The sequence below is a fragment of the Erpetoichthys calabaricus genome, chromosome 9, assembly GCF_900747795.2.
Source record: "Erpetoichthys calabaricus chromosome 9, fErpCal1.3, whole genome shotgun sequence".
NCBI lineage: Eukaryota > Metazoa > Chordata > Cladistia > Polypteriformes > Polypteridae > Erpetoichthys > Erpetoichthys calabaricus.
This window is the reverse complement of record NC_041402.2, coordinates 181,826,358-181,853,846: the sequence shown is the minus strand read 5'-3', so window position 1 is coordinate 181,853,846 and position 27,489 is coordinate 181,826,358. Positions and strand designations below refer to the sequence as shown.

At 41.2% G+C, this 27,489-nt stretch overlaps 1 protein-coding gene across 1 annotated transcript in view; it reads right to left on the bottom strand.

Moving 5' to 3' along the window:
• The window catches only part of hmcn2 (hemicentin 2), a 224,697-nt gene that overhangs the window by 166,697 nt on the left and 30,511 nt on the right, over window positions 1-27,489 (bottom strand). Inside the window, 11 exon segments of the mRNA XM_028808536.2 lie at window positions 77-190; window positions 1,656-1,783; window positions 4,336-4,477; window positions 6,336-6,429; window positions 6,431-6,609; window positions 6,714-6,835; window positions 9,987-10,131; window positions 10,225-10,488; window positions 14,677-14,797; window positions 17,115-17,221; window positions 17,325-17,496. Coding sequence (XP_028664369.2) covers window positions 77-190; window positions 1,656-1,783; window positions 4,336-4,477; window positions 6,336-6,429; window positions 6,431-6,609; window positions 6,714-6,835; window positions 9,987-10,131; window positions 10,225-10,488; window positions 14,677-14,797; window positions 17,115-17,221; window positions 17,325-17,496 — 1,588 coding nt within the window.

Sequence of the window (27,489 nt, the reverse complement as noted above, 5' to 3'; positions counted from 1 at the left end):
GACTATCTCCTAAAGGTTCATCACATATTATATCCCCATTTCTTATCTTTGTTTATCTTAAAGAATTATTAGTTACCTTTGTACCATCGGACCACTGGAGGTGGCACTCCTGTCGCAGAACATTCCAAGATGGCGTCTTCTCCCACTGCTACCAACACAGAGTGGCTTACCACAGTGACGCGTGGAGCCTCTGCTCAATGAAAATGAAATGTCAGACAAAACGTGTCAGTCTATTGTAAAGCAGACAAGTAAAGCGAGATAATGGGCACAAAGGGAGTATGAGCTGACTCCTCTTACGACTGAGATCTGCCACCTGTTACAATTTCTCTTTGACTAAATATTGAGACCTCCCCACTGTCCTCACCAATTCTCTTTGGTGTTTGCCATGACTGCATTCTTGAACCTAACAACTCCACGAGTTATTTCTTATCACTGCACCAAAAAAATCTCTGTACAGCTGTAACATCTAGAGCACACGTGCAAGACAGTGCCTGACAAATTAGTTAAAGACAGTCAGTTGCTGCTTTTATCTTTTTAAAGTGTAAGAGTCATAAGTCAACACCACAGGCAAGGATGAAAAATTATATTGAGGTCAGTGAGGGATTGAGAGGAAAACAAAAACAGTCCTTGAAAAAAAAACAATGAAAGCTGTGAAATAAAATTCTAAACCACGCTTTTTTGAACACCTTTCACTGTGCCTGTATAGTCAAGGAACACAAATAAAAAAATCTCATGGCTCCTCAGATGTAAAAGACACGGTCCTTATTATACTGCTCATCTGTGTTGTCCACCCAGTCCACTGTACTCTTAACTTATACAGCTGTCCTGCAGCAGCTCTGCTCACCACAAGACAGAGACTGACTGGTCTCCTCTCATTTGGAAACCTTATGCCACTGACCTAGCTGGTGTCGTCATGATCTACACCAGGGGTTCTCATTGTTGGTCCTGGGGACCCCCTGTGGCTGTGGGTTTTTGTACCAACCAGCTTCTGTTTTTAATTGGAATCCTGGGCTAATTAAGTGAACTGTTATTGCCCAGATTCTGTGTTTTGGGAACAAAAGAGAAATTAGAAAACTAAGTTTGGTATAATGAATGCAAAAATAAAATGTACTAAGCAGTTATATGGGAATAATGTATTTTTTTTCTTTTTAACAATATTTTCATCATGAAGTTCATCGTTTTTCCGGATGTTCTAATTGTTTAATTAATCCATTCTTTTCTAATTAGTGGGTCTAACGCTGAAGTAGTTGCAGCCTTTCATGATTCAGTGTCGTTTGCCTGGGTGTCTGCTCTTCTTATTTGTAATTGTCATTATTAAGACACAATGAAGGGAGCAAACAGCTCAGAGAAAGGGCAAAATATAATGAAAGCAACAAAAGTGAGTTAAGCATTTAAATCTATAGCAAAAATGGAAATATTTCTAAATGTCTCATAATAAACGTAAAAATAATGCCTCTGTACTTTCTTAATGTAGAATACGAGAAGAGAAAAAAAATACCAGCTAATTAATTGAGATCAGTGTTAGCAGTTGCCACTGATTATGAATCTAATTAAAGCAAAAACCTGAAGCCACAGTGCCCCCCCCCCAGGACCATCTTTGAGAACCTCTGATATACACCAGTGCCAATTGTTCTACCTGGACACCGTTTGCTCACCATTGTAGATCAGTGTAGCACGCTGCACATCCATGCCAATGTTGTTTATCCCCAGGCAACTGTAGACTCCGGCATCCTCTGGAGCAGCAGGTTTAATTGTCAGGGTACCGTGTTCAGAAACAGATATCCTGAAAGAAGTGACAGGGTTAGTCAGACCAATGTCGTCAGTCCACCTGCTTGTGGCCTACATGACAAACCAGTAACCTCATGGCCCTATTTGTCATAGCTCTAACTTCAGCTCTGTGACCCCTGATTACGATTTTGATTAATTTCTTACAAGGGGGCTCAAATTTCCACCTACTCAAAACACCAAATTGATTGAACTGCTTCTTCATTCTTTATAGCGTCAATCCAGGAGTGCCCAGCAGTGAGATTGGTGTAGAAGACTCATTTACAGCTATACAGTCATATGAAAAAGTTTAGGAACCCCTCTTAATTCTTTGGATTTTTGTTTCTCATTGGCTGACCTTTCAAAGTAGCAACTTCCTTTTAATAGATGCCATGCCTTATGGAAACCGTAGTATTTCAGCAGTGACATTAAGTTTATTGGATTAACAGAAAATATGCCATATGCATCATAACAAAATTAGACAGGTGCATAAATTTGGGCACCCAACAGAGATATGACATTAATACTTAGTTGAGCCTCCTTTTGCAAATCTAACAGCCTCTAGACGCTGTCCTCCTATAGCCTTTGATGAGTGTCTTGATTCTGGATGAAGGTATTTTTGACCATTCTTCCATACAAAATCTCTCCAGTTCAGTTCAATTTGATGGCTGCTGAGCATGGACAGCCTGCTTCAAATCATCCCATAGATTTTCGATGATATTCAAATCAGGGGACTGTGACGGCCATTCCAGAACATTGTACTTCTCCCTCTGCATGAACGCATTTGTAGATTTCAAACTGTGTTTTGGGTCATTGTCTTGTTGGAATATCCAACCCTGCGTAACCTCAACTTTGTGACTGATGCTTGAACATTATCCTGAAGAATTTGTTGATATTGGGTTGAATTCATCCGACCCTCGACTTTAACAAGGGCCCCAGTCTCAGAACTAGCCACACAGCCCCACAGCATGATGGAACCTCCACCAAATTTGACAGTAGGTAGCAGGTGTTTTTCTTGGAATGCGGTGTTCTTCTTCTGCCATGCAAAGCGCTTTTTGTTCGGACCAAATAACTCCATTTTTGTCTCATCAGTCCAAAGCACTTTGTTCCAAAATGAATCTGGCTTGTCTAAATGAGAATTTGCATACAACAAGCGACTCTGTTTGTGGCGTGAGTGCAGAAAGGGCTTCTTTCTCATCACCCTGCCATACAGATGTTCTTTGTGCAAATTGTGCTGAATTGTAGAACGATGTACAGATACACCATCTGCAGCAAGATGTTCTTGCAGGTCTTTGGAGGTTGTCTGTAACCATTCTCACAATCCTGCCCATATGCCGCTTCTGTATTTTTCTTGGCCTGCCAGACATGCTGAGTTTAACAGCAACTGTGCCTGTGGCCTTCCATTTCCTGATTCCATTCCTTACAGTTGAAACTGACAGTTTAAACCTCTGAGATAACTTTTTGTAGCCTTCCCCTAAACCAGGATATTTAACAATCTTTGTTTTCAGATCTTTTGAGAGTTGCTTTGAGGATCCCATGCTGTCACTCTTCAGAGGAGAATCAAAGGGAAGCACAACTTGCAGTTGACCACCTTAAATACCTTTATATCTCATGGTTGGACACACCTGTCTATGAAGTTCAAGGCGTAACGAGCTCATCCAACCAATTTGGTGTTGTAAGTAATCAGCATTGAGCAGTGACAGGCTTTCAAATCAGCAAAATTACAAGGAGACCCACATTTTTGCATAGCCAGTTTTTCACATTTGATTTAATTTCATACAACTAAATACTGCTTCACTAAAAATCTTTGTTTGGAAAACACCCCAGTACTCAGATGTTCCTAGGAAATGAAAGACATAGCACTGTTATCTTTTTTGTTGAAAGTACAGTACATTATTATGCAGCCAGAGAGGGGTTCCCAAACTTTTTCATATGACTGTACATGCGATCATTGTATGGGCATTAATAACTGGGACTGCATATCAAGTAATAAGATTAAATTTTGGTTAGTCATAGCACTAGTTGCTTCCTGACCCTCGACTAAGTCAACCTCACTTCAGAACCAGGCAGATGCTAACTTGCCTCTAATTTCCTTTGATCTGGTCTCAGGCCTACAAGGTTAGCACTCCTACCGAGGTTTCTGTTCATTTTTATTTATTCTTATGTAGTCCCCAACAGACTGGCTGAGGTTGAGGCTGCCAGAGGTGAGAGATGATTACCCATTCAGCAATGATTTTTTGTTCAAACTTTGTTCCATTATGTGGTCACAAGGCAGGAGTCATCCCTAGATGGGAAGCCAGTTTATTCTTGGTCAATCTCACACTCGCCGAGTTAGTCAGTGCATTTGACCTTCATAGGCATTCCTTTGGCATGACAGAGGAAGCCCAAGAGGACATGGAAAACCACCACAGCATTTGAACCTAAGTCTCTAAAGCCGACTGGTAGCCTTTTAAAAGACTGTGCCACCCATAATCAGTGCAAGAAAACTAATCTGATTGCTACAGAAACCGACAAACAGCATAATTGTCAGGCCCAAAATGAGCTGATTTCCACCAGCAGAGCTTTCCATACCTGGAACTTTCCAAAACAATGCTGTTACCAAATCTCCAGGAAAGTTGCGGTGAAGGGTACCCTGATGCCATGCAGGATATCTTAACTACAGCCCCTGGCAAGAAGGTCTGTGTTACTGGTAAGACAGTTACTCGAGGATGTTCTGATGGGCAACAGGAGAAAAAAAGAAGTTAAGAAATTAAGAATGAGAGTCTTAGAATTACTTTTAATATACAGTACACTACTGGTCAAAAGTTTCAGAGCAGTTTTTCTTCAAATGTAATCAGTTGAAATGCAGTGAATGACCTAAAATGGTGAAAAGGTAAGCAGTAAACTTGCAGAGGTTTAAATTTAAAGGTTAAATTAGTAAAAACTTTAAAAAGGAAATTTCAGAATATTACAAATGGGCCTTCTTCAGGGAACAACTAAGAGGTTACAACCTCCAGATGGTCGGCAGCAATTAAGGTAAATGAAGCCTTGCAAGTTGAAGGAAACAATCTGCACAGGTGTCCCAGCTTCTGACGATTACTTAAAAACCATCTGTGTGTCTTAAAGCAGAGTTGGAACAGACTGTTACTACACCCTCTGAAGTACAACTTGGAGAAAATTCCAGTGATAATGGCAAGAAAACGGCAATTAACAAATGAAATGAGATGGAGCATTATTACTATTAGAAGTGCAGGCCTTTCATTTAGAGAAATTGCAAAAAAAATCAAAGCGTCAGTGAGTCCAGTGGTGTCCTACACAATCCAAAGCCAATTGGAAACTCGAAGACACTCTGATAGGAGGAGACCTGACAGACCCAAAGTCACAAGCCAATCAGAAGATGAGTTTCTGAGGGTCTCCAGCTTACCTGATGGGCACCTCACAGCACAACAGCTTCAAGCACAGTTTAACAGTGCAGGTCGACAAAAGCAAATCTCAGTTTGTGCTGTGAAGAGGTAGCTTTGTGCTGCCGGTTTGACAGGCCGAGTGTCAGTAAGAAAGCCTTTCATTAAAGGACAAAACAGGGCCTTGAATTACTGGCTGTGGACTACTGTAGTCCTTATGGACCGATTTCAGTTCATCATGCAGAGTGTTTGTATGCTGTCAAGTTGATGATGGTGATGGTTTCTCAGTGTGTGACACCAACTGTCAAACATGGAGGAGGAAGTGTGATGGTCAGGGTTCTTTTGCTGGAGGCAGAGTTGGTGCCTGGCACAGAGTGACTGGCATTCTGAATCAAAGGGTTACCACAGCATTATGCAGCATTATGCTGTACCTTCTGGTCTGCATCTAGTAGCTCAGGGGTTCATCCTACAACAAGACAATGAACCAAAACATACATCCAGGCTATGTCAGAAGTAGATGTGCATTTCCATAACAACTGAGATGTTCTAAAACCTTTGACCAGTAGTGTTATGTAGTGCCTTTCACAGAGCCCATTCTTTTTATAGCATAACATAATATTCTTAAAACCACATAGTCCACTTTGGAACCAAGGGGGGGGGTGCAGAATCTACCCCTACAGTCTTGGGCACAAGGCCAGAAACAATCCTTATATAGGATGTATCCAGTATTGTCCATCTTTTTTGGACCTGGGAGGTTTGTAGGGGGTCAAAGCCTATCCTAGCATTATTGGGCACAACACAGAAACCCACCATGGACAGGGCATCTGTCCATCTTGTAGTGTATCATGCACCATGACACAGGGCCAGTATGAAACTGCCCATTATCCTAACCTGTATGTCTTTAGGGATGAGGGAGAAACATTGAAACACCTGTGGACACCCACCTGGACACAGGAAAAATGTACAGACTCCACATGGACAACAGCAAGGTGCCGGATTTGAACTCTGGATGCTAAGCCCATGTGACATGAATGCTAACCACTGTGTCAACCTCCAGTCAATTAGTCAATCTTCATTTTATATACAGTAGTTCCTTTCACAGAGTGCGTCATAACAAGGAATTTTACAAAAGCACACAATAAATGCAGTACAAAATAACACAACATGTGTAAGATAAAGAAATGGCTTCACCTGGCACATGCAACCAAACAGCTGCACGACTGCTACCCTTGGTGTTACTTGCCACACAGTCATACTGGCCAGCGTCCTCTTCTGTCACATGGTGGGATCACCAAGGATGAGTTCTGAAGGATCTTCACGCTGTCCTCGTTCCCAGAGATTTTATGTCCTGCTCTCTCCCAAGTTAGATTGTATCGCATGTTGCCTTCCACCCGGCAAGAAAGGACGGCAATCCCACCAGGAAACACTGTCACGTTGTGAGGTGGTAACACAAGTGGCCTTGGTTCTGGGTAAACCGAACAATTTAAAGAGAAAAGAGAGGAAGGCACTAACTGATTTTGCACTGTTCATGAAACAGACAGGTAATGGGGTGGCAAGAAAAGCTCTTACCAATAACAAATAGGTAGGCATTGGCTCGGCCCACTCCTGCATGGCTGCGGGCAATACATTCATAGACACCCTCATCCTTTCCAGATATGTTGCTAATTTCCCAACTGGTGTTGGAAGAAATTCTGCAAGTAAAAAAAGAAATCTTAAATGAATGCATTAGAAGGGGGCATAAAATTGATTTTACTTCGTAATGTCATCCTTTGCGATTGTATTTTGGACTTCCTAACCAACAGACCTCGGCATGTATGGATTAACAGCATCACATCCTTAATGCTGACTCTCTACACAGACACTCCACATCGTAGTGTACTGAGCCCCCTTCTCTAATTCTTATTCTCCTTTGACTGGGTGGACAGACACAACTCCAGCTCCATTGTTAAATTAGCTCATGACACCACCATCATAGGCCTGATCACTAATAATTACAAGATAGCTTACAGAGACGAGAGCTGCCTGCTGGCTCACTGGAGCAAAGGAAAACATTGACACCCTTAATATCAGCAAAACTAAGGAGCTGGTCATCGGCTTCAGAAAGCAGAATGGCACACTGACATTTACATCAGAGGGGATACTGGTGAAAGAGTGAGAAGCTTGACATTTCTTGAGGTAACCATCACTGAAGTTCTGCGGAGGCAACAACACATTCCAGCTCACCAGTGTGTCTTCTTAGACATTTGAGAACAATTGTCATTCCTCCATCTGTTTTTAAAAATTTCTTGCTACATCACATCCTGATACAACACCTGCTCAGCTACAGAGTGTAAAGCACTGTAGAGGGTTGTGAAGGTGGCACAGAAAATGCCCGGCACCCAGCTGCATTTTTGTTCATGACATACACAACACTCCCTGCCTTAGGAAGGCAAACAGTATAATTAAGACCTCAGCCATCTAGCCGAATCATTTTCATAACTCCTCCCTTCAGGGCCATTGGCACTCACACCAGTAGATTTAGGGAAAGCTTCTACCCGCAAGTCTCAATGCTTCTGAACAGTCAATCATAAAAGCAACTATTGCAACAAAAAATCAGTGAATGTGTATACAGGGTATGTATATAAATATAAAATACCTGCATAAACTCACATACTGTATAAATACAGTATATACTATATATATCGCTAGAGGGCAGCTCTCCTGGGTGGATGGATGGACTCCCACAGGGTATGCTAGGAGTTGGAGTTTGGCACAGCCATGTTGGGTTCCATGAGGGCCGCCAGGAGGAGCTGCAGGGCCCTTCACTGGGCTCTCACCACACCTGGGAGTGATTCCAGGTTCGATTAATGAGCCACATGGAACACTCCAAGGTCCATCATAAAAGGAGCTGCCTCACTCCATTCGGGGAGCCGGAGTTGGGAGGACGTGGATGAAGCTTGTCGGGAGAAGAATGAATCCACACAAACACACACATATACACAGACAAACACTCACTGGCCACTTTATTAGGTACACTTGTCCAACTACTTTTTAATGCAAATATCTAATCAGTCAATTACATGGCAGCAACTCAATGCATTTAGGCATGTAGCAGTCTGTTGACCTGCTGATGACCTGCTGAAATTCAGAATGGGGAAGAAAAGGGACTAAAGTGACTTTGAACGTGTCATGGTTGTTGGTGCCAGGTGGGCTGGTCTATTTTAGAAACTGCTGATCTACTGGGATTTTCACACACAACCATCTTTAGGGTTTACAGAGAGTGGTCTGAATACGGGAAAATATCAGTGAGTGGCAGTTCTCTGGGTGAAAATGCCTTGTTGATGCCAGAGGTCAGAGAATAATGGCCACACTAGTTCAAGCTGATATAAAGGCAGCAGTAACTCAAATAAGCACTCATTACAACGAGGTATGCAGAAGAGCATCTCTGACCACACAACACGTCAAACTTTGAATCAGATGGGCAGCTACAGCGGCAGGAGACCACACCGGGAGCCATTCCCGTCAGCTCAGAAAAGACAGCTGAGGCTACAATTTGCATGGGCTCACTAAAACTGGACAACAGAAGATTAGAAAAATGTTTCCTGGTCTGATGAGTCTCGATTTCTGCTGTGACATTCAGATGGTAGAGCCAGAATTTGGCATCAGCAACATGAAAGCATGGATCCATCCTGCCTTGTATCAACAGTTCAGGCTGGTAGTGATGGTGCGGGGGATATTTTCTTGGCACATTTTGGGCCCCTTAGTACTGATTGAGCATCGTTTAAATGCCACAGCCTACCTGAGTATTGTTGCTGACCATGTCCAACCCTTTATGACTGCAATGTACCCATCTTCTAATGGGTACTTATAAAAGGATAATGCGCCATGTCACAAAGCTCAAATCATCTCAAACTGGTGTCTTGAACGTGACAATGAGTTCACTGGACTCAAATGGCCTCCACGGTCACAAGATCTCAATTCAATAGAGCAGTGGTTCCCAAAGTGTGCACAGGAGCCGCGGCTTCCTCATAGGGCACCACAAAATATTACAAAATTTTCATAATTTTATTTCCATTTTCATTTCACTGTGATAAGACACGACATCTGGCGGATCTGATGCAAACCAGTAACTCACTTAATAATAACTGTTTGCGGAAGCCTCTAAAAATGGTTCTAGATGGCACTCTACAATAATTAAGTTTCTCGATTGTTTTAGTAGTTTCTGGAACTTACTCTGTATTTTGTGTTCACATATAAATAACTGTTGGTTTTGTGCGGTCTTAGTGTTGAAATCAACTGTATATTGTTGTGATTAAGTCAAGTGAAGTTTTTGAAGTATTTCTTTTCATATGTATTTTTAAAAAAATTTCTGTGCCTTGACAAAACCCGGATTTAGCAAGGTTGCCAAGAATTGAAAAAGTTTCGGAACCACTGCAATAGTACACTTTTGGGATGTGGTGTAATGGGAGATTCACATCATGGATATGCAGCCGACAAATCTGCAGCTACAGCATGATGCCCTCATGTCAATATGGACCATAATTCATAAGGAATGTTTCTAGCACCTTGTTGAATCTATGCCACAAAGAATTACAGCAGCTCTGAAGGTAACAGAAGGTCCAGCCCGGCACTAGCAAGGTGTACCTAAAAAAGTGGCCGGTGAGGTAGCAGCACACATCCTTTCTGTATGAAATCTGCTTGGTGATGGTGCTCACCATTACATTAGTGTTTAAAATATTCTATTACAAAGCATCCGGTAAGACAGTCAGAACATTGTATGAACATCATTATCTAAAATAAGCATGTGTTGATTATGACAGAAGGTACAAACCTAGACTGTTATTCATCATTAGGCAGACCTACCGAAAAGATCGCTCCTCTCCCAGCTGGGCTCCACTCTTCACGATTCTCACTCGGAATGGCACACTGCTCTCCACCTCACAGGTAACCACAACAGACTGCTCAAAATTTCCAGTGATTCTGCTGGGCATCCTCACAGTCGGAGGATCTGCAGCAAGACATCAATGAGATCCTACTAGATGAAAAAAAAAGGGCGACTGGCTTCCCAAAATCCCCACTTCCCTTTAGCTGAAAGAGGTACCTGCGACTATATTGGTGTATGAGACAGTGGACAATCTCTGAAAGGCATAGCCATCTTTGTCAAGGCCGGTGATTTTCAAGAAGAAACTCTCTCGAGGAGGTCGAAACTCGGGGACCGGCCACAGCCCACGAGCACCAGCATCAATGGGGAGTGGCACGGCAAGTGTCCAGAGTGAATGACCAGCAACAGATAAGAGCTCCATGTGCGTCAGATGACCAGGGAAAGTCAATCCTGTACATTTCAGCAAGACGTGAGTTGGGACCCCTGAAAACAGACAGTTATCATTGATGTGGACACAGTCTAAAGAAGCGGACCTCAAGACTGGGTGATTACAATGAAACGTACATGGGTTAAAAAAATATTTGACATCAATGTGTGGTGTTAATATCTGTAAAGATTAGCATGAGAAAACAGTACAGTAGATGACCATTTAGCAGGACCTACAGCACCAAAGCCTCCACAGGTAGAAGTGAGCTCCTTCCATTCAACAGGCTGGTGGAGGAACATGAAACAGTCATTTCAGCAATATCTATCCATCCATTCATTTTCTGAGCCTGCATTTTTCATTAAAGGTCAGCAAGGATTTGAGGCAAACACCAATGCATGGTTGCATTCATATGCAGTTTCCTAAAGAGGCCAACTTTTGATTTAATGTAAAATGAAAGTGGAGTTCTTGGAAAAAAAACACATAAACCACATGCCTATTCTATTCAGACTGTGACACTGCAGATCAAGAATCCAATCTAACTCTTGGGAGCTATGGGGCAGCAATCAGACCCACTACAGGACCATTTCCAACTGATTCATCAATAATGTGACTCAGTCAGCGAGGCCGGGCCAGGTTGTGCATTGTGTAAAAGAATGAGTGATTGTCTAGTGACCTGGGCTGAAGTTACTTTAATCTTTGAGAAGTTTACTTACTTCAGCAGCAACATTCATGTCTCTGGTGGCTCTTCCTATTAAGTCAATAGACAGATTGGGAGAGCATGGGAGGTTATGAGCTCGCTCGAAAGGGGTGTGTGGCGCTTCTGATATCTCTGTACATGGATGAAGGTCCAAGTCTTTAGAGTCCTGGTGCTTCCTGTCTTGCTATATGGTTGTGTGACATGGACACTATCCAGTGACCTGAGATGAAGACTGGACTCCTTCGGTACCGTGTCTCTTCAGAGAATCTTTTAGGTACTATTATTACTGCAGGTTTGAGTATCGAGTGGGTTTGGGACATGGAGTCCCCGAATGAGGCACATTACCTGCATTGTGAGGGAGCGTCAGTTATGGCACTACTGCCATGTAGTGCGATTCCCTGAGGGTAATCCGGCTCGCAGGACCGACCAAATGGCTGGAGCAGGCCAAAGGGGGTACCCACGTAACACCTGGCTGTGGCAGTTAGATGATCATTTCCGGGGTCTGGGACTGGACTGCATGTCTGCCTGGGAGGTTGCCAGCCAGGGTCCCGAGCTGTTTTGTCATGTGGTGGGTACAGCAATTCACTAACCTTTGTACTCTGATGCATTTGTGTGGCAGGTAGGCTGGAAGAGCTGCAGGAAACCCTGGATTGAACATACCTAGATATACTGGAGCTGCACTACTAAAGGTGATTCTTGTCATGGCTGCATTAGTGTCCTGTCCCTTCTTTGTTTTTTTTTTTTTTGTTCTTTTTTGCTTTCTGTTTCCCTTTACTTATCTTTGCTAAATATGTCCAATTTAGATCTGAACTTGGGAGGACGATAAAAGACCCAAGTTTACTGCACTTTTAGTTGCATTCTTCTTTGTTATAGATTCGTGGCTCTCATGTTTTTAGAGAAATTTATTTTTTTACTAATAGTAGTAATAATTAATTACATCTATATTGTGCTTTTCTTGCTACTCAAAGCACTTTACATAGACAACCACCACTAATATGTAGCTCCCACCTGAATGATGCGACAGCAGCCATTATTATGCCAGTACACTCACCACATGTTAGCTATTAGGTAGTGAAGAGGTGAGACAGAGAGAGAGCCAATTAGAGACAGTGAATGATTAAGGGGCCCAAACTGATGAGACCGTGATGGGCAATTTAGCCAGGACATCGGGAAGCACCCTACCCTTTTCGAAAAATGCCCAAAAATCTTTAATGACCTCAGAGAGTCAGGATCTCAGTTTAACATCTCATCTGAAAGACAACACCATTTTTACAGCACACAGTGTCCCTATCACTGTACTGGGGCATTGGGATCCACACACAGACCAGAGGGTAAGCACCCCCTGCTGGCTTCACCAACACCTCTCCAAGCTTTTCCTAGATGGTCTCCCATCCAAGGCCTAGCCGGGGCCTGAACATGCTTATCTTCAGGTGGAAGACCTCTTCTGAAGTACAGGTGGACGGTTTTGAACAGACGTGCTTATTATTTGAAACACATTTTATATTAAAGATTCTTTTGGGTTTGACCTTTGATTCTGTTGACAGGATTGCATCTTTTGGTCGTACATTTTATTTTACTTCAGCTTTATTTTTGCGTCTGTAGTTCTTGTCTCCTCTAGTAATTACATTATTGTTTATTCATTTTGTTGTTTAGTTTTCTCAGTTTTTGGTGGTTTGGTTTCTTTGTTCTTTTTTGACTCATTATTTAGGTTTTTGCTTTCATGTATTCAATTCAATTCAGTTTTTGTTTTTGTATAGTGTTCCTTATGGATTAACATTAAATTTGCAATTGAAATGTTTCATTAAATAACTAGGCGTATCTTGTTGAATTTAGAAGTGCTGTTTTCAGCTTTGGCCTTTGTGTTCCTGAACTATATTATAACAAAGTGTAAAGGTGTTGTATTGGTGCCAGAAGTAGAATGTAAGGACTCATAGTATGGCAACACAAGAGGATTTAAGGAGTAAAAAGTCAATCAGTTATTGGTTAACGGGCAAATGTTGGCTAATCTACTGTATGAAGAAGCCATCAACTGTTTTCCTGAGCTGTATCAATTGTCTTTTAGTGTTCTAAATGTGTACAGTTCTAATACAAACTATACAAGAAACCCGGGATCACAACTGGACATGTCCATTAGCTCAGTGTTGCCCTGAAGCTGAACTGATAAAAGTGACCTTTGTCGAAATGTCAAAGCAACTGATAATCTGTTACATTGATGTGGGAAGGAATGATAAAAAAGCTGCACAAGTTGATGCACAAATAGTCCAACTGAGTCATCTGTCAACTAACAGACAGCGTCTGGTCAATTTGTCCAACAACAAGGCCACTAACTGCATCCAGAGATACTAAAGTAGAGACGTAAAACGGGAACTGCAAGAGCTGCAGAGTCTACAGGTACATTAACGCAACGCTAACCCTGGAGTTGTACTGGAAACAGTGATGGTTGACCAGATCTGAAAGGAATTGTGAATATGTTACATTGTTATTAAGAGTGGGATGTAAGGAATGCCTATCAATTAACCGGCAGTGGTTGGTTTATGGGTGGCACGGTGGCATAGTGGGTTGTGCTGCTGCCTCGCAGTTAGGAGACCAGGGTTCGCTTCCCGGGTCCTCCCTGCGTGGAGTTTGCATGTTCTCCCCATGTCTTTGTGGGTTTCCTCCCACAGTCCAAAGACATGCAGGTTAGGTGCATTGGCGATCCTAAATTGTGTTTGGTGTGTGTTTGTGTGTGCCCTGTGGTGCGCCCTGCCTGGGGTTTGTTCCTGCCTTGTGCCCTGTGCTGGCTGGGATTGGCTCCAGCAGAACCTCGTGACCCTGTGTTAGGATATAGTGAGTTGGAGAATGAATGACTGACTGACTGGAGAACCACTGACTGCATCCTGAGCTGGAATATTTGTCATTTACCTTAGTATTTAAATCTACTAATGATCCAGCCCAAAGGAGGCATTACCTCAGTGCTGCTCCTAGAGGTTTAGCAATAAAAGTGACTAAAATGATGTTTGCCTGGCCCAGAGCATAAGTGTGACTGTATTCACATACTTTTAAAAAGTGGGATTGTAAGGAGTCATAAGAAGGCCACAGAAAGATAATGGAGACTACTCAGAACTGCATTTTCAAAGTCATCTGAGAAGACACTGACCACCTCCAAAGCTGGAGTAACACTGCCTTACATTAGAAAGCTAATTTACTTGTGCGATGGTGGAGATTTAGGAGGCAAATGAAACTTGAGATACAGCAACTCCTGGAGTTACACCAATAAAACGGACACCTCTCTCAAATCCAAGGTAACATGCTTTATAATCTCAAGCCGACATTATTTAATTCACAGCTTTCCGGGGGCTTTGGGGGGCAGAGCCTATGTCGACAGGACTGGGCATAAGCCAAGAAACAGCACTGGAGAAAGTGTCACACACACAGACACCCATTACTCACATAGGGTCACTTTAGAGTTGTAGCCATCGCACTAAATTTTAGTTAAAATAGATGACATGTGGATGGAATCTGGAACATCAGAAACAATGAAGTCATCTTTATGAGCATAACATATTACCTTGTATTGGTCGTTCCCTAGTCTGGCTGAAATCCTCCACGGGATGACTAGAAAAGCCTGCCCTGAAATCCAAGGCACTCACTCCAGTAATGCGCAAAGAGTGTCGGCCTGTGCAGCGAACCTAAAAGAAAGGAACAGAACTTTGTAGACAGGCACAAATAGACTGTGGTAAAGATTAACGTACCACGCCATAGCATACCATTCTCAAAACCTTGCTTATTCTAAATCGGGGCCTTTCAGCGAAGAGAAAACACCGTAGGCCCTGTTTCTTTCCATTTCACATCCTCATACACAGTGGCGCGCCTTGAACTCAGGGCATCTTAATCACTAAGCAACAATTTACTTAATTGATGTAAAGGGAACATTTTCCCCTCTGCCCAAGGGACTTCTAAATACAGGGTGTCACATTACCCAGTGACAGGCTCTCCCTCTGTCAGCCTCACTACCCCACCTTGCTACACTAGTGCCTTTCCAGAATGATCTTGGATGAAGTCACAAATCCCAGCATTGAGAAATCACACTGAAGTTCACATCCTCAAATGGAGAGGTTGGTTGCAAGCCCAGAAGCTCCACAATCAGTTAGTAAGCAGTAGCTAACCCAGTTAGCCCAGCTAAAGGGAAGCGGACCTCAGAGGCAATTGTGTTGGTCTCATATTACACATCAACACGCTCTCCCTCATTCTCTCTCAGCCTTTCAGCCCCCCACCCCAGTACAAGGTCATAGGGTGCAAGATAAGAAATAACCCTGGACAGGACACTACTCTGCCTCAGGGTCACAGGTTGTCATGTAAAGGTACATCACCAGAAAGTGGGTGATTAGCAGTTAATGAATTGTATTATACAAAATAGACTGTGTGATGGGTTGACTGTAAACAGGTAGTGTGGTGTAGTGGTTAAGGCTTTGGACTTCAGACCCTGAGGTTGTGGGTTCAAATCCCATTACTGACACTGTGTGACCCTGAGCAAGTTACTTGACCTGCCTGTGCTCCAGTTGGAAAACCAAAAGAAATGTAACCAATTGCATCATAAATGTTGTAAGTCGCCTTGAATAAAGGTGTCAGCCAAATGAGTAAATTTAAACTTACTTTGTAAGGTGACCCTGATGGTGCTCACTGTAGAAGGTGCTAAATAAATTAGAATGCTTAATGGTTAACTGCCTATTAACTTTAAGTGGCTGTTTATTTGTCAGCTATGCTGTATAAACAATCCATTTTGAAGGACTGGTTATAAACTTGGCAGTTTGATTCATAAGACACCTTATGGTATATGTGGTAAGGCCAGTAGTAAGACGTCATTAAGGATTATGAGGTTTATGTTTTTTGATTTCTCCAGTGCCTTCAGTACCCATCCATCAGTGTTAAGGGATAAATACAGAGATATGTAGGTGGATGAGTCAATGGAGCCCTGGATAATGGACTATTAGCAGATTGTGAGGGTCAGGGACCATCTCTAATATGGATGTGAGCAACACTGGAGCACCATGAAGGAACAGTCTGTACGCCTCAGATTATAAATATAACAGCAGGTCATGTCACTTTTAGAAATTCTCTGAGGATTCTGCACTAATGGGGGGATTAGACAAAGAAGAGGAGTTAGTTGAAGAACTTTGAGAATTGTCTCTAACTTAACATCAGCAAAATCAAGGAAGTGGTTATTGACTTTCACTGCACCAGAGAGCCTCTCTACCCAGTCACTGTTAGGAAATGGATGTGAAGGTAGTGCAGTGCTATAAGGACTTGGGGGTCCACATCAATGACAAGCTGGACTAGTCCAGGGAAAGTAGAGAAGATAGAGCAGAGCAGACTCTTTTTCCTTAGGAGTCTGCATTACTTTTATGTGGGTAGTGACACCCTTTACATGTTCTGCAACAGTGAGATTTTTTTACTCTGATGTCAGCTGAGCTGCTAACGTCAATTCAACAGAGGCCCACCGAATCAACAAGGTAGTTAAAAAGGCAGGCTCAGTTATGGGATGCATTCTAGACCCCTGGAGCTAGTAGAGGAGGAGAGAATTAAAACAAAACTGAATGCCATTATGAACAATGCTGCACATCCTCTCTGTGACACACTAACACTGAAGACTTTCAGCCAACAAATCATTCAGCAGCAGTGCGTTTAGAAACACGAGGGGGCTCCTTCATACATACAGCAGTATGCCTTTATAGTGTGTCTCTGGAACTGTGACTGCTCTTTTTATCTTTAGCTTAGTCAAAAGTTTTCTTTCTTTTTAATTTTCTTTCATTTTAGTATGTATTTATTTATTTAATGAGCTTTATATAAAAAACAAAAAAAAATTTACCTCTGGGGACAAATAAAGTGTTATCTGTCTATCTAAATAGCCATGTATGGGGCGCACCAAACTGAACTATACATTCATTGTCTATCACCTTCTAGCTTTCTCTCTTTAAACAGCCTCTGGGAGGTCTTTGATCACCGTACTTTTATTGTCCAGGTGCCTGGAAGAGGGTGTTTCACGCTGACCACACGGGCCGAGTTTGGGATATTCAGCAGTTCTGTCAGTCCGAGCTCTTGCCCAACACTTCTACCTATAGTATATGGAAAGAACAGAACTGCAGGTCAGTAAACAACAGAGTCCATGTCGGCAGCAGCTTTGGGCACTGCAGTGATCTTGCTTAGAGTCTGCTTTACCAGTAGAGTCGTAGAGTTCAATCTCAGGACCAGGGCCACTCAGAGAAATGGTGACTTCCTTCAGGCTGGGGTCAAAAGGAACGACCCATTCGTTTTCTTGGCCACTTTCATGGTTTGTGGAGACTAGGTGAACTTTAAGAGCCTGTACAGTCTCTTCTACCCATTTCAGCACCTGGAAAAAAAAGAAATAAAAGAAGTGTGACCCCCAGTCCTACACATCTGTAAGCTTTTTCAGGCAAAGTTTTATTTAGAAAGTGTTGACAGCAGGGTACCAGGTGGCCTGGTTATTAACTGTCTGGAAGCTGAATCAAAGCAGATGCCATCAAGGAAGCATTTGGCTCCTCACCGTCCAGAGAGCATTGGCTGGGGGGCAGTCTTAATGGTTTTAAACTTGAAATCCACAGATTATTAAAAAAGAAAAAAGTACTGGATTTATTATAGAAACCAGTAGCATCACTTGGTAGAATCAATGTTATTTATCACGAATCTTGAGGATAATTCACAGCACAAGCATAACAAAAGAATAGCAAAAGGAACTTTTAGTGAATTCTACCCAAAGGTGTAATCTTATGAAAGATGACATTTTTTTGACAAATGATATTCCAAATGCTTTTCAAGTACCTTCCCAAATACATTTTAGAAAGCTGACCACTTTTATTTCATACCACACCAGTAACAGTCAATACAATCCCACAACACCCTTACCTCATACATATTGTGCCTTTTAAAGTGGATGTCATTGCAGGATGCTTTAACATTGTTTTAAATGACATCTTTACCTATTGGGAGGGTACAGTGATTAGTTCTGCTGCAGCACAGGTCTGTGTCATGGGTATGAAGCTTCTGGGGCTGTTGGTACAGAGTGTGCACATTCTCCTCATGTTTGTGTGGATTTTGGTACTGTATGAGTACCCCAGTGAGTACCCCGGTTTACTACAGAGGTCTAAAACACATGTGTTTTAGATTCACCTTGAGTGTGTGTGTATCTGTGAGTACACCCAGTGCAGGATTAGTTACTACTGCTTTGTGTCCGGTGTTGCTGGGACTGGCTCTGTATCCCTGTGAACTCTGAACTGGATAAAACAGGTGTGAGAATATTAAGTTATGTATTTTCATAGTGAATATATTCAAAAACTGCTTTTACTCTATTTATATAGTGCCTTTCACAGTTAATGTCATTCCAGTGTACTTTAATATTGTTCCAAATGCCACATTTCATAGTGAATACACTCCTAAAGTACTATTACTTCATGTACTATATAGAATGCCTTGTAAAATGAATACCACAGTGATGTTACTGGCACCCTGTCCAGGGTTTTGGTCCTGCTTAGTGCCCCGTGCTAACTGGGATAGTCTCCAGTAGACAGCCATGACCCTGTTCAGGACGAAGCGGGTTGGAAAATGACTGACTGACTATTGCACAATGCAGGCACCATTTTATTGAATATATTCCCTGTCTATGGTAAATTTATTTTACAAAGTGATCTTCATAAGGAATAGTCTCCCAGAAAGCTTTACTTTTATTTTTTTGTATTATACTTCTCATAATAAAAGCAATTTTTTTCTCCCTATTCTCTTTTTTTTTGTCTTCTCCATTTATCTATATTCACTTATTAATTTATCTATTTGCTTATTTTTACTAGGTTTAAGTTTTATTCTGCTGGCCATGCTCTCTTTCTCAGGGGTGGGGGTTGATTTGTTTTCAATCCTATTCTTGTAAAATTGATGTATTTGTATGGAATGTTGTGTGATTTCAATAAAATCAATAAAAAAATAAAAATAAAATAAAATAAAAGCAATGCCAAGAATCTTCCTTAGTGAATGCAATGCTAAGCACATTTTAATGTAAACATTAATCCAAAGAAACTTAATTTCATTTCATAAAGTGTCTTTCATTGGAAATTAATATTATTAATATTGATATTGTACAGGGAATTAAATTCCAGCTGTAATATCATATTAAAGCCTTCCATAATTGAATGTAGTTTCATGCATAAGAATTTTACTGTGTATAGATGATTCATATTTTTGTAGGTCATTGCAAAATAAACAATATAAAAAGTGTATGTTAGTACAGCACCTATACCTATTGTCTCTCTATTATATAAAATAAATCCTGGGACGAGACATGACTTTCTCAGAGAGACACTTTCAAGTCCCGTGAGACAAGTCTTTGTCCCAAGAGATTTAACCAGGCCCGGGGCCAGAAATAAAAGACAAAGAGTAGAAGACAAAGTAGAATGTCGTAAAAAACTCAGAAACGTTGGTGCGATACACATGCAGAGCAGGTTAGAGATAATGGAAGTACGAAAATTCGAAAGTCTCAAAAAATGATAGTAAAGATCACATTAGCGCAAACAAACGGAAATTATTACTCGGTGAAATATCGGAACAGAGAAAAGAGATCAAATATATTGTTGGGATTTAAACTTTAAGTCAGAGACTTGTAGATCGTCTAATTTGTGTTGCCATCAGGGGAAAAAAAGTAGTGTTTCTTCCCAATGAAGAGGCGTATCCGCGAGAATTAAAAGATTTGTTGTTTGGTGAAAGTGAAATCGACATACGTGAGTGGCAGAGACGCAAAGTGCCTGGTGCGTAGTGCGGGCCGGGGGCATTGGCAAGTGAAGTGAGCAGGGGGCAAAGCTCCCTAGTATATAATATCATTCCAATGGGCTTTAATTATACGATTTAGCACAAGTGCTTCTAGGATGGGCTGTGGTCTCCTTAAGCTCTGAATTTGATTAAGTAGTAATTAATTTTGTAATTAATATGTTATTTTTCATAATGTTTACTAAACCAATATACTGCATTGAACGTCTTTCTGTTTGGACAACATTTTAAAGTTACTTAATTGTACTGTATATTGTACCTTTCCAAGTCCAGACGTGGTTTAGTATAATACTACTATACATATTGCTACTGTAAATATGGCTCACAGTAATGCACTTTGGGGCAGTGCTTCACTCTGACAATGGTTTATTATTGCAAGGTGCTGCATGAAGTAAAAGTGGGATGATTCCCTTCACAGAGCTGTCCAACGCGCATGGGAATATAATTCTGCCAAACCATAATAGTTTACATATCAATTTAGAAGGACAGGATTTAGGTCATTTTCGCAGACTCATCTGTAATCTGCTGGAGTGCGAGAGGTCGCGTTTGCTGACGCAGTTTAGGCTTATTTTTGGCCTCTTAAACACTGCAATCAAATCTTCAATTATGAACGGCCCAAAGAATCCCAGGTTTCAGCCAACTCTACTGCCCACACCATCACAATCTTCAAAAATTCATCACCCTTCAAATTTTTTCCCACCGCCACAGCTGCTTTGGAAATGGCCTGGAAAGCCTCCACCTGGATGATTGCCGCAGTTTAAGAGCCGCTGCACCCTCTGTCGAGGTTTCCCTTTGGTGCAGTAAAGTAAACTTGGTGGTTGACAGGTAACAGATCAGATTTAACCCCACAGGCCCACTCCTTTTAGATGACACCCTTTCCTTTTTCTTACTGTACACGACAGCTGGAAGGTCAGCCACACATCAGGCTGCCCTCAGAGAGCAGCGGGTCGAGGTTTTCAATTGACACCTCTGTCTCTTGGGCTGCACCAAGAAGAACCTGAAACTTGACCCAGCAGAAATGAGACAAAACATTCGCCTTGGCAGCTGCTGGTTAAGAAAAACAACTTGTGTCAAATTCCAGTTCAGCTCACCGTGTCCTCACTGTGTATTCAGTAATCACACAAAGAACTGTCCATTTTCTTAACCTTAGTAAATTGTGATGGCAAAGGAGAAAAAGAGGGGGCACAGCAAGGACAGAAAAGAAAGTTTAAACTAGAAGTGGTGACATAGGTTACTATGACGGAGGGTGTTAAGCTTGTGGTTTACATTGTATTGCCAGTCAGTGTTGCAGACTCCAAAAGTTGATTTAATCGCCACTGTAGTCACAAATGTATTTTTAACTGCTTTATTATCAACTATCCAAAGGATATATTTGAACAGGTGTCATGCTAACCCAATTAACTGTCACCACTACTGTGCAGTCTTTTATTTATTTTCTTGCATTTTATAATTAGTGGTTTGGTAACATAGTAGTTATACCTGCAAATTAAATAAGTTCAGATTCTTGACCAGAGTGTCGTCTATGTGGACTTAGCCTCCCCCTCCTTGTGGTTTAATGGGTTTCCTCCTTAAATCACATGTCATGCAGTGAACTTGATGCTTGCCTTCCAAGTACTCAATGGGCCAGCATCTATGTACTTCTATATGGAGACACTCATGAGGTCCGATGCTCCATCTCAACCAATCAGGTTTGTGGATGAATGGCGTGTGTTACTGACACTTCTGCGTGTCATAAAATCTCAGTCCAGATTCTTTTCATTTTGTAACTCCTAGCCGTAGGAGCGATGTGCCCAACTCAATCTGAAGTGCTGTCTCCCTCAATGTGTTCAAGAAGTGCTTGAAGGCCCCCTTGTTTTGTGAATTTCTGTCTAACTTGTATTAGCTGTTAGGTTTTGTAAACTAGGAGTTGTAAGTAGCATGTGTTTTGTTTTCTAAGCTCTTCACTTGTGGTGGTCAATTTTGTACCCTTGTCCTGTAGCACTTGTTCCCAAACAGTCCCCCAGACTGATGTTTATTTGATCATATTGACCTCTTTTGTAAGTCACTTTGGGTAAATAAATGTAAATGTACTCTAAACTGCCATAGAGTGAATGTCAGGCAGTCTTAACCCTATTACAGTTCAAGCACCATTATTAAAATATATGAAGGATGAAATAGTATGGGAGATAGTGTAACCTTTTCAGTTGACAAATTTCGGGTAATAGGCCTACAGTAAGCCTGAAAGTCTTGTCATGCTGTACAGGAGTGCCGTGTATTCTAGGAAAGCTGAAAGGCAAAACAGCATTTTGCTTTAGTTAGACTGGTAGCTTTTAATTTCCATGGGAATCAGCCTTGAGCTTGTATGGTAATGATGTTGTACCATTTTCTGTGTTTTGAGAAACTGTAAAAACGCCTGCTGTTCTGTGAGAGAGTGGTTGCCTTTAATTAGACTTTTTCAAAAAGAATTCCCTCATTTCAGTTGCTGATATGGGCAATTTCATAGAGCTTTTAGTTCAGTTCTGACATTTTTGAATAAACATTTGCAATAAGCCTTTCTCTAATTGACATGTAGTACTAGGGTGTTGTACTGTGTTAGCCATTATGAATGTAGTGAGATTTCAAGCAAACTGACACCTTTTATTGGCTAACTAAAAAGATTACAATATGCAACCTTTGAGGCAACTCAGGCCCCTTCTTCAGGCAAGATGTGATACAGAAACTGGAGTTCTCTGTGTTTACTAGGACAAGTAACGACATTGAAAAACCTTTAAGTGAGACATCTTAAATGTAAAAAATTAATAGACCTCTTCAGGCTAAGATTCTTTTAACAAGAGAAGAGACCAATGTATGGTCAATGTATGGTTATCTTATCCAAAGATCTTGACCATACATTGTTCTTCTCTCTTCTCACTTTTATGGGGCTTTCTCTCTGTTGCTGCTTAGCTGCTGGACACTTGTAAAGCAGCTTTGTCTTCAGTAAGAAATCATTTTCTTTTCATTTTTTAATTAAGTATGTACTGTGTAATCTGTAACTAAGGAACTGAGCCATCTGGGAACTGCCATCTAGTGTAGAACTGAATGAAGACTGCATGAACCCACCTGGATTATATGATTCTTTCTATTGCTTGTATTTGCTGCTATTGGTTTTAAAGAAAATAAATATCATTTCTAAGTGAATACTTAAATAAGTATTTTTGTGTGATCGTTACTAGCGAGCCAAGAAGTGAGATTTTCCTTTCCTCGTCTAGCAGTGATCCCTTAAGGGCACTTGAGTACATTCTTGTGAAGCACTATATTGGTGGTAAAACTGGGCTAAAGTAAATGTTTGGAAGTAAAGATAACCCCAGTGAGCCTGCAGCCTGCCATTAGAGACCCCTAAGAATACAGTAAATATGTGGGATACAGTAAGGACAGTGAAACAGGTGAGAGGTTGCAGTTAACAGTTGTAGAACTGGTTTTTACATTTCTTCCTTTCCCTCATTAAAACAACGGCCTAAGACGTTACTTGGTGCCTTTTGTGTTAGTTGAATCTATTAGCATGATAAAACATGACAACAATGTTTTTTGACAAAATTTTTTTTTTAAAAAACAACACCGTTTAGGGAAACTTCTCTTTGCAGCTTGAATATCATATATATTAATTCTAATATACAAATCAGATTACAAGCTTAAAAAAAAGTTACAGATACTGTAAATGGAGAATGTGCAGTTAGGATGGCATCATCAATGAAGTTCCACTAGGGCCTGTATCAGGAATGCCATTTTTTGAATATCTACAAACAATATAAATTCAAAATAGGGACCTCAGCATTATGAAATGTAAGGATGACGATGAGTATGTTATAAGGAGGTATTAAAAATTATTCACATAAACCTGGGCAACTTTTACACCCCTTACAAACATATGGCCATGCAGTTCAAAGCAGAAAATTATAAACCTAATTGACAATGGATCACACTGAGTTTCTCAAGGAGTAAAAAGAATACAAAGCTTTATGCTTTATGAAACAGGACAAACTTTAAAAATCAATAAACAAACAGGTATCGCTAGCTAAGCGGAGGCAAGGTACACTCCAAAACGAGGCCAGAGGTAGAGCGACTCGAACGGAGGCAGGTGTGTGAGTGAGGAGGGCCCTGCCTGGCTCCCCACTCCTGACGTCACGCACGCTTCCCCATCCCCTCGGCCTGCAGCCTCTTTCTTGGATTAATGTGAAAATATCACTTCTGCAAGCGAACTATGATACTTAATGTGATGAGTGAAGTCGCAAAATGAACCGGAATGTTCAAGCAAATTATAGAAAAAAAAATCTAAATCTGAATCAGTTAAGTAGTTCTCTTGTTCGTTAGCTAAGTGGATTTAAGATAGATAGATAGATAGATAGATAGATAGATAGATAGATAGATAGATAGATAGATAGATAGATAGATAGATAGATAGATAGATAGATAGATAGATAGATAGATAGATAGATAGATAGATAGATGTGAAAGGCACTATATAATAGGCAAGTGTTGCTTCAGTTTGTCCCCCCAAAAGCTGCTGCCCTGCCCAAATTTTTCTGACTCTGCACTAATATATAGGCATACATCCTAACATAACTAAGAAAATACTTCTATCAATTTAACATAACTGATCTAACTACCAAATGTACCAAATAACTTCTTCTTTGTCTTTCGGCTGCTCCCATTAGAGGTCGCCACAGTGGGTCATCTTGCTTCATATCCTTCAGTCCCCTCCATCTTCCACTGTCACACCACCTGCATGTCTTCTCTCACCAAATCCAAAAATCTTCTCTTAGGCCTTCCTCTGTTCCTCTTACCTGGCAGCTCTGTCCTTAACCACTTTCTCCCAATTTACCCAGCGTCTCCCCTCTGCACATGCAGTCTCACCTCTCTGACTTTGTTACTGCTGTTAATTGTGAATTCCATTCTGATGTGCTTTAACAAAATGCTTCCCAAGTGCTTCAGACTAAACACCGCTATTCTTAGTATAAACTATGAAAAACCACTTTACATTTTTTAAATAGTACATTTCATATTTTATATAGGACATTTCAAAGTAAATAAAACAAAAAGACTTTTTAGTAGAGTTCCTATCATATTCAATTCTGTAAAACGGCCAAAAATTTCACATCGATGCTGCAGGGATAGGCTTTGCACTCAACAATCCTAAATTTAATTTAAACAATTTTGAAAATGTTATATGGTGTAATGCTAAGTAACATGTATTATCCTCTTTAATAAAACCCCTGTGTGCGTCCAGTGTCCGTATGTGTGTGTCTTCTGGTGAAGCGCGCATGCGTGGGGCACGGAGCGATGCTTCAAAGCAGATGCTTCAAAGGCTGCCTGACGCGTCACACAAGACAGAGAGGGCGGGACTTATAAAATATCGCGCGGCAGATCCAATCGGATTTTGGTAAATGAGGTAAGACCTAAAACAGAAATCACAAAAAAATCCAATCAGATACTGAGACGCAGAGACCAGCTTCCCCATTGTTGTGCAAGTGTTCACTCTGAAGATGTCAGATAAGCGATTAAGAAGCTTGGCCCAGTAAAGTGTAAAGTGAAAGTAGATTTATTTTCGCACACATTACATCAGTTGCTTGGGAGAATCTGCTGATTGCCCACTGTTGTGACAGAAAATTAAATGCATATTATGGACAGCAAAGCCAGTATTACTGTCAGAGAAGATTACAGGCATTTTACGGAAAAAATTTAATGAGGTAAAAGGTCCCTTGCCATTTAATATAGACTGTTCCTACTAATGTTTATGGACTACTGTTCTAGCGCCCGTTATTGTAATGGGCTTAATGTCTGGTAAGTTAAAATATTAAGTAATGTGCCATAACATGATATGATATGTCATGCTGTGGTAAATTATGCCCTTTAAATTTAAAGTGCACTCAGAATAAGGTTTTCGGCCTTTATGACCATGGGCTGGATTAAACGCATTTGAGAATTTTATGTTATTATAAAATAATCCATATTACATGAAGCCAACAAATAGAATTCTTACTTTGATCAATTAAGAAATAAGAATGACAAAATTGTCATTTTCTAACCCGCTATATCCGAACACAGGGTCACGGGGGTCTGCTGGAGCCAATCCCAGCCAACACAGGGAGCAAGGCAGGAACAAATCCCACTGCAGGACACACACACGCACCAAGCACACACTAGGGACAATTTAGGATCGCCAATGCACCTAACCTGCATGTCTTTGGACTGTGGGAGGAAACCGGAGCACCGGAGGAAACCCACGCAGACACGGGGAGAACATGCAAACTTCACGCAGGGAGGACCCGGGAAGTGAACCCAGGTCTCCTAACTGCGAGGCAGCGGCGCTACCCACTACACCACCATGCCACCCAGACAAAAATGTCCAGCTGTGAAATTAAGACTTCTACTTCTTCTTCTTCTTTATCTGTGTAGTGCACGCCAATGTGCTGAAAAAAGAACAATGGCTAATAAAGTGGAATGGCTTTATAGGAAAAGAAACAGTTAAACATAAACGTAACAGAATGCATAAACACAGGCATATCCTTGCAGTAAAAAGACTACGCTGCATTCCAGTAAGGTCAACACATCTTAATTTAATTGATACTGAGAAGAAAAAACGTTATGGGGACCTAATCCAGATGTTAAGCATTTTTTAAAGGCATCAAAGAAAGTAAATCAGGATTCTTTCATTAAAAGTAGGCTAAGGATGCTGGAGGACAGAACTGGAAAGAGATTGGAAGAATGAAATTACAAAGCAGTTCTTAAAACAAAGGCGAATAAAAGCATAACCTGTAACTGAAACAATTACTTTGCCAATCTTTGAGAAGCAACTAAGAAGGATACAAGGAATGAGCAATAGCTAGTCAATAGCCCCCCTCTCATTTGTAAATTTGTAAGTTTTAATTTAAAGCAAAGAAGAATTTAAGGAGCCCTCCGGACCTATCCTGCCAGACTCTACTCCACTCACCGAGTGGCAACACCCAATGATTAACATCTCATTTTCCAGAAAGCTTTTCCAGATGGTTTACAGAGGCTGAGGGCAGCCGGGGGGGTAAGGGGAAAGTCATCGAAATTCTATTCGGGTTAAGATGCAAAATCGCAGACAGAGCTGTAACGATCAGTGTTCACAGGAGGAGCCCCACAATTAAGTGCAATTACCTCCAGATGGGGTGTAGTTATTTTAAAAAAAGACAGTCAAAACATCTGCCTTGTAGCAATAATTAGAAAAAATGATGAGGAAATCTCCAAAGTATTCTTCAGGCAACCTTTGTGCCATTAAATTAATAAAGATACTTGTTTATTTTGTTTTACGTCCGGTACTCATTAGACAGTACTTCATATCAGTCTTCTTCTGCCCCCTTAAAGCCTGCCATGGCCATGCAGATGCACAGCCTACACCAGTAACTGGATGTGTGCCCATTGTTCAGTCACTTCTGTTAGGGAATGTGCCCTTCAGCAGTTCCAGTTCAGATTCAAAGCATATCCATCAAAACAACAGGGAACTGACATAAGAGGAATGGAGATTAGTTAACCAATGGATAAAAGGACAGGGAGAATCCAAAAAAGGAGAAGAACC